Source organism: Miscanthus floridulus, chromosome 5 (assembly GCF_019320115.1).
Source record: "Miscanthus floridulus cultivar M001 chromosome 5, ASM1932011v1, whole genome shotgun sequence".
NCBI lineage: Eukaryota > Viridiplantae > Streptophyta > Magnoliopsida > Poales > Poaceae > Miscanthus > Miscanthus floridulus.
In genome coordinates, this window is record NC_089584.1 from 92,121,812 (window position 1) to 92,132,381 (window position 10,570).

The following is a 10,570-nucleotide window of genomic DNA, read 5'->3' on the forward strand; positions in this document are numbered from 1 at the left end:
TAAATTACTGATAAACTTTCTCTTCTTGTCAATTGCAGATCAAATTGACTGGCATGCCTCGGGAGGAATTTGCAGGATCGGTTAACCCTGCGTTGAATCCAAGCGGATCTCTAGGCTCATCCTAAGTAGATCCTTCCGGCTTACCGTGTGTCGACACATTTTCGTGCTGACACGATATGGCCACAATACTAGGACGACCCTATCTTATTCACATGGCATATCCATGTGTTTGTTGTTTAGTTTAATTACCTAAGACATGTTAGATTTAGTCGAAGGAACTATGTACCCTTGTTTGGCACATGTTCTCACATGTCATTTCTTGTGCTTGTTGTTCACTTTAATTATCTAAGTCATGTTAGGTTTAGTTCAGGACCTCTGTACCCTAGTTCGGTGTTCTCACATGCCATTTCATGTGTTTGTGTGTTGAATTATATAATGCCCTACTTCGTTAGGTTTTGTTTGCAGCACATGATCACATTTCACTATGTACGCAATATTAAATTGAATATTATGATCACAAATAATAAAAACAACTACATAATGAAAAGTCCAATACTATGACACATTAAACAACACAATTATACTAGAAGTACATGCCGACAAACTAAATAACGCAGTACATGACCTAAGCATGCTCATACTTAAAGTGCATTACATGACAACACAATGAAAAGTCCAACAGTAGACAACATTCTTCATGAATAAACCATAGAACTAGCAAGTAACGGAGACTACTGAGTGCAACGAGGCCACTTTCCCTTCCTCAGGGTATCGGGATTCTCCTCCATCGCTGTTTTCGCTTGGCGTGCACGCTCAAGCTTCTTCTCCCTCTCCTCCCTGTACGTAGCAATACGCCTCTTTTCCTCCTCTTTCTTGTGCTCATTTTTTGCAGCCTCCTCTTCGCGTCTCTTCTCAATCATCTCCTTGTCCTCTGCCTCCCATCGCAATAGTTTCTGCATCCATTCCTTGTCTTCAGGCTTGATCTCAGTGTCGATCCACTACTCAAAATCACAGAGCGATGGAGGGGTCTGTAAAAATGCAATTGTTACAAAACAAAAAAATCATGCAAGATGTCATATGACACAAACATCAATTCCTCACCATCTTGTTAATGCGGCGCTGACGAAGTGTAGGCTCAAACGTAAAATTGGAACACATTCAATACCTCTACCTATATGTGTCCTCTTCATCGGACTTGGCTACCTTGCAAGGATCGCCGCAAAAGCACATGGGCATTGGAACACCACTAGGCAGATGCAATGGGTCGAAGGCATTTCCGGTCATCCGGCCATAACTATAATTTAGCAATTTTTGTTCTAAGAACCGAAAGTAATTAACATTAAACCCTACACCTAGGGTTTCCCATTTGATCCACAATAATGAACCCATAACATAACAACGTGCACTGAGGTTACTGTCGACAAAATATCGTCGGCAGTCCACCGAGGGGTATCCCACGAAGGTAGATTGATCGGCAGAGAGGCATGTAATCAAGAACAAGAAGGCAACAGAGACACACGAGTTAGACAGGTTCAGGCCATTTGTATGACGTAATACCCTACTCATATGGTCTGTTGGTTTGTATTGGCTATCGTATGATATTGCGTGAGTTTAGAGGGGGTCCCTACCCGCCTTATATAGTCCGAGGGTAGGGTTACAAGTCGGTTAGATCTAAGAGATAACCAGAAAGTAATAAAAGATTACAGGAATCATGGGATCATACGTATCCTAACAGATCTCGTAGCATCTTTAGGATATCTTCCTAGTATCTTGCGGGAGGCGCCACGTAGAGTCGTGCCCCACAAGGCTTCATCTCGTGGGCTGGGCTGCCCCTGGGGGCGCTGCCCACGTGGTCTGTTGTGGGTATCTAGGATCATACCCCCCACAGCTAGTCCCCGAGTGCCTTGTACCCATTGTGCAACGCCATCTTGAGCTTGTCCGAGCAGGTGCGAACAAAGCCGAGCAGTCAAACTCATGGTTCGACCACTGTGATGAGTTGTCGAGCAGTTGTGAGCAGTTGCCAAGCAGCGTGAACCATCGCCGAGCAGCGTAACCCAAGTACGACTTTCCATAAGGGTGTAAGGAGCTCAAGTTCAGAAACAAAAATTTCTTCGCAGTGGACCAAGTGTGCCCACTTAGAGTCCGACCATGAGAAAAGGAGATAGTCTTCTTCAGCTTCAAGAGACGCGGATTCTTTCATAATAAAGCAAACACATTCACCGCGAGGTGAAGTGTGCCTACTTAGTCCTCGAGCCTGACAGTAGATGACGTAGTCATGTGGTGCCAGGGTCCAAAATAGAAGAAAAGTAGAAGACCAGCCGAGCAGGCAGCCAGTCCCCGGGCGTAGCCCTGAAATGAGGAAAAGCACATTCACCACAAGGTGAAGTGTGCCCACTTAGTCCCCGAGCCTAACAGTAGGTGACATGGTCACGTGGTGCCAGGATCAGAAACAGTAGCAAACCGAAGAAAGTCCCCAGTGTTGTGGAGAACCAAATCATAGAAATGGCATAGTCCCCGAGCCACAAGTGAAAGTATCGATGAAGTCAAACCGTGGAGAAAAGGGCTCACGCGGCCTTTGATTTCAAGGGGGAGATCGACGGTACCCGAGAGAGGACGGAGATGCTGTCGAGGGACGTAGTGCAAGAGCGGGCTACCGAGCTGTTCACTCCATTTGCCTCATTCAACTTGCCAAGTCAGACAAGACCCTTTCACTGCAAAAATCTACCTCCTCAGGTAAATACCTCAATTGTGTGTTCCTGATGCTTTTTATCATCTGTTGTTGCCGAACAGTGGACTGATTCACTTATGCGAAGATCTATTCATAGGAAATAGCGGTGTACTTCTCGGGCGTGCCGAGGGGCGATCGGCCACAGGCGGTAGATGCTCGGCCACCGACGTAGCCTAAGGAGGAAACCATTAGCATCTCGTCGGAGAGTCCATCCCTAGTGTCGGAGAAAATCCAGGGGAAGACGGCAGCGGCAGACGAGCTAGCCTAGAAGAAGAGAAAGACAGCGAGTGCCGCTCCCCTCAAGCCAGGCGGCGTCTCGCTTGGCGGTGACCAGACCACTCGGACATGGAGGACCACGATGTTTGAGTGGTCGGATGACGACGAAGTTCCAGTTGCTCCTCCATCGAGCACGAAGGCGCCTCCGTGTAGCCCGCGCACGGAGGAACGATCGAGGGGAGGGGAGGAAGTTCCCAAACAACAGGAGATGGGAGTCCCCAAGCAGCATGCAAGGGGAGGCCAAGAGCGGCGGGCGGAGGAAAGGCCGATGGAAGATATCGCGGGACCTCTACCCCAAGACGCAGGCGTCGACCCCAAGGCCGCGGCTGGGGGCTCAAGTAGGCAGCGCTGGTTCAAAAAATCTACCAAAAAACCGCTGCATAAGTACCCTTGTCTTGGAGTTATTTTGTTGTCATTTCCTTATCCTTTTTCGATGATTGATGAGCTGATCTGATGTAGAGCGAGGCGTATGAAGGATCCGGCCCCACCCATCCAGACTGACGAGCAGCCGAAGGCTAGCCCTAGGGTGGAGGAGATGCCGGTGGACCCCATCCCAGAGTCCCCGGGTGCTCGGCAGCCTGTGGAGGAGTCAACTGCCACTGCTAGCGAACTTGGCGACGATGAATAGTTAGCTCCAACGGTGGATGGTTCGGCGACGATGCCCGGGGCAACAGCGGAAATCATCGGGTCTTCAGGAGCAGAGGCTAGAGCCACCGATGCCGCGTCGGCGTTCGGAGCGGAGAGGCCTGTGGTGCCAGAGGAGCAAACGGCGCTGTCTGGGGCGTCGGAGGGCATGGTCAAACATGTTATTCGGCCACCGAGCCCCAGGTGGTGCCTCCAGCTACGATGGAGGAGGACGAGGTGGAAGAGATCGAGCGTGATGAACCTCGACCCCAATCTATCTGAATCCTCTACAAGCGCGGTGATGAGGTGGTGGTTGTTGAGGAGGAGGACACCACCAGGGAGATGAGGATAATGAAGTCCGCCCTTGCTAGAGTGATGAAACAAATCAAGGTTAGTACTGAATCTGGAGCGCTCGTCTTTGACGTTAGAGATCAGAGTTCGTCACTGTCATTGTGCGTTTGAAGGGGATAACTCGGACTGTCGAGCAGTAGCACCAGCTGATCAAGAGGATGGAGCCCTTCGCCGAGGAGAATGAAAAACTCAAAGAGGCGATGAAGCTGATGGAGAGGAACATCCAAAGGGCCAAGCGCGAGCGAGACCTTGCTGAGTCCAACGCATGGGACCTAGAATACCAAAAGGGGGTCCTATCCGAGCAGCTGGCGACTGCATCCGAGCAGCTATAGGGCAAGTCCGAGTAGCTGGTGGATGCTTCCACGCAACTAGAGCAGAAGTCCGAGCAGCTCAGAAGCGTATCCGAGCAGAAAACAGGTATGGCGTATCAACGAATGTGCTCTTGTATTGCTGAAAAGCAATATTTTTGGTGATGGCTGTTGTGCTTGTAGAGCAAAACATGGAGCTCGGCCAGCTGCGCTAGGCCCTCGAGGAACTCTGAGAGGAGAAGGCAAAGGAGTTAGGGCGAGTAGACAAACTGGCCGAGGAGCTGAACGGTGAGTACTTCTTGGTTGGAGTTACTGTTGGAGTAATTTCCTTGACTGATGGAGCCTTGTAATGCTTGTAGACTACTGTCGGAGGGTCAAGGCGTAGTTTGATGTGCTAGAGCAGGAGGCCAGGACCCAAAGAGACAAATTTGACGCCGAAGTCGCTGAAATGAAACCGGTGCTCGACTGTATCGACCTAGAGGCGACTTCTCAGCCTGACGGTAGGCCGCTGTGTTTGGACACTATCATCGAGAGGTGCAAGGCGGTGTGGGAGAACTTCAAGAGCTTCAACCGCGATGCCGTTGTTACCACCATTACTCATGCCCTTGCGGTGGTCCGGTCCCACTATCCAACCATTGACCTTCAGGCGATAGGGGCTGGATTCATCGAAGGGATGGGTAAGGCAGACCACCAGTAGGTGGAGGATGAGGTGGAGGACGCGGCGAAGAAGCTAGCCGATGACATCGACCTATTTGGCGAGACGGACGGCGATGGCGAAGCTCAGTGATCTACTCATAAAGTATGCTCTGTAACATCTAGAGAGGGTAATTAGAGCACGCAACAGCGCAGAAAACATTTATGTATGTGTATAAATGTTATAAAGTGCATGTTTATGCAGTTTGCTGGTATTTGTGGCGAAGAATCATTGTAGTAATAACCCTAATGCAATTATACATAGTATAAGAAGCGTCCGAGCAGTTAGTTCGTTACTAAACTCTTTGGCCTTAGCTAGCCCATAGTCCATAACGTCAAGCGCGAAGCCCGTGCATGTGTAGGAGGAACAGGCGTCACTAAGGAACCATAGCCGACCACCCATAACGCAGAGCGTAGAGCCCATAGCACATGTAGGGAGAGATCAGAGACTGGGTCTTCTCCATAGACCACAGAGCGGAACGTGTGCTGCTCGGCGGTTAGCGAAATAACTTGGAGATAAATGTAGTATAAGTGGTGTCCGAGTAGTTAGTTCTTTACTGAGCTCTCGGCCTTGGCTAGCCCATAGTCCATAATGTCAAGCGTGGAGCCCGTTCACATATAGGAGGAACATGGATCACCAAGGAACCACAGTCGACCACCCATAACGCAGAGCGCGGAGCCCATAGCACATGTAGGGAAAGATCAGAGACTGGGTCTTGTCCATAGAGAACAGGACATAACGTATGCTACTCGTTGATCGGCGAAATATCTTGGAGATTTGGAGACAAGTGTTTGGCGATTTGGAGAAACCTATTCGGCGGAATACGTTGGAGATTTGGAGAAACATGGTCGGCGATTTGGAGAAACCTGTTCGGTGGAATATGTTGGAGATTTGGAGAAACGTGGTCGGTGATTTGGAGAAACTTGTTCAGTGAAATACGTTGGTGATTTGGAGAAACGTGGTCGGCGATTTGGAGAAACTTGTTCGGCGAAATACGTTGGAGATTTGGAGAAACGTGGTCGGCGCAGTTATGGTGATTTCGTATTGGAGTTCGTTATGGAGTAGCTTAGAGCTCGGCGATCGTAAGTGGAGATTAGACCATAATGGAGAAATAATGGAGACAAATTATGGAGACAAAAACTTTATTCATCATGGAGTGGAGAATACATATCTGGAGCATTTTAAGGATAGAAACGTATAAGGTGCTCGATGTGCCATGAGTTTGGGACATCGATTCCGTCTAAGTCACATAGGCGATAAGACCCTAGTCGGGTAACCTCTTTGACGACATAAGGCCCTTCCTAGGGGGAGGAGAGCTTGTGCATCCCTTTGGTTTTTTGTTTTCTGTGGAGAATGAGGTCACCGACAGCAAATGAACGACCTTTAATGTTGTGGTTGTAGTACCTCCGCAAGCCTTCTAGATATTTGGCTGTGCGAACGCAGGTGATTAGGCATTCTTCCTCGACCCTATCGACGTCCTCTGTTCGAACAACTGCGGCTTGCTCTTCATCATAATTTTCCACCCTAGGTGCTCGGAAGGCAATATCCGCTGGTAGTATGGCTTCTGAGCCATAGACCAAGAAATATGGAGACACACTGGTGCTGTGACTAGCTTGAGTACGCAGTCCCTAGACCACAACTGGTAGCTCTTTGAGCCATATGCCTGGATGCTTTTCTTCTTTCTTATATAACCTCTTTTTGAGGGAACCAAGGATCATGTCGTTTGACCTAGCCATTGGCTCTAGGATGGGCAACGGAGATGTATTTGACGGAGATGCATCGGTCTTCGTAGAAGTCCCAAAAGTGATGCCCAGTAAACGTAGTTTCAAGGTCAGTGATAATGCTATTTGGGAGACCGAATTTGTGGATGATATCTTCAAAGAGCTCGACTGCTTTCTTTGCAGTAGCCGAGATGAGCGGTTTATACTCAATCCACTTAGAGAACTTGTCGATGGCGATGTATACGTATCGAAAACCACCTGGCACTGGCTTAAAAGGCCCAATCATATCCACTCCCCAGCATGCGAAGGGCCAGGAAGCTGGGATGGTCTGTAGCTCTTGTGTCGGTACGTGTATTTGCTTGGCGAAAAATTGGCATCCTTCACAATGTCGGACGAGGTCTTCTACATCGGAGATGGCCGTGGGCTAGTAAAAACTAGCTTGGAAAGCTTTGTCGACCAGGTTTCTTGAGGCCACGTGGTTGCTGTAGGAACTAGAGTGAATTTTGAGAAGTAGCTTCACTCCCTCTTCTTGGGTGATGCATTTCTGCAGTATCCCTTCCTTAGCACTTTTCCTCATCAAGATGTCTTCCACTAGCACATAATGCTTGCTTCGATGGATTAAGTGTTCAGTTTCAGTCTTATCGGTGGGTACTTCAGCGCTGGTGAGGTACTTGATGAACTATTCCCTCCAATCGGTGGCTGGCGAAGGTACCATAAGTACCAACTGCTTGGTGGGTGGAACTTCCTGAATTTCCTTATCTTCTTTAATGGATGGCGCCAAAAGATCTTGAACGAAGACCCCTAGCGGAATCGCGATGCGAGAGGATCCTAACTTGGATAGGTGGTCGGCGAGCTGATTTTGATCGCGTACCAGTGGTGGTACTTGATATCGTAGAACTTCCCTTCAAGCTTCCTGATTTCGGCGTAGTATGCATCCATCTTCTCACTGGAGCAATACCAGTCTTTATTGAGCTGGTTGATGACCAGCGCAAAGTCCTCGTACACCATGATGCGTTTAACGCCGAGCTCGATGGCTATACGGAGTCCATAGAGACATGCTTCATATTCGGCGGCGTTGTTGGAGGCCGAAAAATGTATCCGGAGAATGTATCGGAGCTTATCCTTGGTCGGCGTGATGAACAGAATACCCGCACCAGCACCATTGATGTTGAGAGTGCCGTCAAAGTACATCACCCAGTGCTCAGGGCAAGTAGCGGCGATGGGCTCTTGAATCTCGGTCCATAGCGATGAAATCGGCAAGCGCCTAAGACTTGATGGTAGGCCTGCTTCTGAATTCGATGGAGTAAGTGCCAAGCTCGACAGCCCACTTGATGATGTGGCCGTTGGCCTCTTTGTTGCGGAGAATGTCCCCCGGAGGGAACTTGGTGACCACGGCGATCTTGTAATACTTGAAGTAGTGGCAGAGCATGCGCGACGTAATTAGGATGGCATATAGCAGCTTTTGAACCTAAGGATAACGAGTCTTATGCTCATTAAGAACCTCGCTGATGAAGTATACCAGATGTTGCACCTTATAGGTGTGCCCGGCCTCCTCACGTTTGACCACAATGGCTGTGCTAGCGACATGAGAAGTAGAGACGATGTAGATCAAGAGAGTTTCGTCTGGCCGTGGCGCCGTCATGATCAGAGGCTTTGTTAGGAACAACTTGAGCTGCTCGAAAGCTGTGTCTGCCTCCTCCAACTAGGAAAAGCGCTCAGAGGCCTTGAGGAGTTTGAAGAACGATAGCCCTTTATCGCCGAGGCGCGATATGAAGCGGCTTAAAGCAACCATACAGCCTGTAAGCTTCTGTATATCCTTGACGCATGTTGGTTGTTTCATGTTGGTGATGGTGGAGACCTTGTCAGGGTTGGGTTCAATGCCACGTGTGCTGATGATGTAGCACAGGAGTATACCGGATGGAACTCCAAAGATGCACTTTGAAGGGTTCAGCTTCCATCGGTACCTTTTTAGGTTGGCGAACGTTTCTTTGAGGTCGATGATAAGATCATCGGCGGTCTTAGACTTGACAACCACATTGTCGATGTAAGCTTCAATGTTGTAGTTGATCTGTTGATCGAGACACATCTGGATGGCCCTTTGATAGGTCACCCCAATGTTCTTGAGTCCGAAGGATATGGTGGTGTAGCAGTACGTACCGAAGGGCGTGATGAACAACGTCTTGATCTGGTCTTCTTCCTTGAGGGAGATCTGGTGATAGCCGGAGTAATAATCGAGGAAGGAGAGCAGTTTACAACCAGCAGTGGAGTCTACAACTTCATCTATCTAAGGTAGACCGAAGGGGTCTTTAGGGCAATGTTTGTTAAGATCAGTGTAATCAACACACATTCTCCATTCTTTATTCTTTTTTTTTGAACGAGAACAGGGTTTGCTAACCACTCAGGATGGTACACTTCTTTTATTAATCCAGCAGCTAGGAGCCATTTTATTTCTACCCTAATAGACTCCTTGTCTGGTGCGAATCAGCGGAGTTTCTGCCTGATCGGTTTGGCGGTCGGCGAGACATTTAAGGAGTGCTCGATCTTCTCCCACGGTACCCTCAGCATGTCTATAGGTTTCCAAGCAAACACATCAGCGTTGGCATGTAGGAAGGAGACGAGCGCGCTTTCTTATTTGGGGTCGAGGTGAGCCCCAATCTTCATGGTCTTGGAGGGGTCATCGAGGCTAAGGCCGACCTCCTTGGTTTCCTTGGACTTGGTGGAGGCGCGAGGAGGCTCCAGCGATGGGATCTCTAGGTCATCGACGGGCACCATCTTGGTGTCGGTGACCACACTAGCCATCTAGATGGAGAGGTTGGTGGCTTTGGCAAGAGCGAGACTCTCTGTCTCATAGGCGTAGGCGGTGGAGAAGTTGGCCTACAAGGCCAGGACTCCTACAGGCGAAGGCATCTTTAGCAGCAGATAAGCGTAGTGCGGTACGGCCATGAACTTGGCCAGAGCTGGCCGACCAAGTATGGCGTGGTAGGCGGTGTTGAAGTCGGTGACGTAGAAGTTGATGTGCTCGATACGGTAGTTGCTTTACGTGCCAAACTGTACTGGTAGGGTGATCTCTCCAATCGGTTTCGATGCCCTGCCAGGTACCACACCCTAGAAGGAGGAGTCTGAGGGTGTGAGATCTGTTATACCGAGGCCCAACTCCTTTAGGGCTCCGGCGAAGAGGAGATTCAGAGCGCTCCCACCGTCGACGAGTACTTTTCTGAAAAGCACTTTCTAGACGGTTGCGTCGACGATGAGGGGGAAACGCCCTGTGTAGGGGATGTCCGCCCACTGGTTGGCCCTGCTGAAGGTGATGGGGACCTCAGACCATGGGCGATAGCTAGGGTTGGTGGCGGCGTCTTTCGTAGTGACGGCGAGCACCCGCTGGGTGGTGAGCTTTCATTCTCTTCTGCTCTCGGTGGAGGTGAGGCCCCCGAAAATGGTGGCGACCACCTTGTCATGGTCCTAGAAGGCATTGTTATTGCCCCTAGGTGGTCGGCAGCCTCTGGCTCCATTGTTGGTGTCGTCATCCAGCTTTTTGTCCTAGAACTCCTTAGCCAAGCTGAGGTAGTCCTTCATCTTATGTCTAGCGTTCTTGTGGAGAGGGCACGGGTCATTGAGAATCTTCTTGTATTGCTCATCGTAGTTGCGCTTGGCGCAAGGTTCATTAACGGTGGCGACGATGTGGTCTGGCTGGCGGCGGCGATTTTTACCAGACTTGGGTCCTTCTGGCCGATCACGGCCGCTGTCACGATGGTCACTACGGTTGTCGTAGCGGCGGTCGTTGTGGTGTCGTTCGTCAGGGCTGTCGTTGTAGCGGCGTGTTGGGCGATGAGTGCCCGCATCCTCGTTGAAGCATACCTCGGCTTCCTCG

At 49.8% G+C, this 10,570-nt stretch overlaps 1 protein-coding gene across 1 annotated transcript; it reads right to left on the bottom strand.

The window, feature by feature from the left end:
• Window positions 1-7,530: 7,530 nt before the first annotated feature.
• LOC136454930 (uncharacterized) lies at window positions 7,531-7,893 on the bottom strand. The gene has a single exon (XM_066455170.1). The coding sequence runs from the start codon at window positions 7,891-7,893 to the stop codon at window positions 7,531-7,533; it is 363 nt and encodes a 120-aa protein (XP_066311267.1).
• Between the last annotated feature and the right edge of the window lie 2,677 nt (window positions 7,894-10,570).

Bases quoted from the DNA above. Each gene is read 5' to 3' on its own strand.
- LOC136454930 (XM_066455170.1), bottom strand. From the start codon at position 7,893: ATGTACTTTGACGGCACTCTCAACATCAATGGTGCTGGTGCGGGTATT.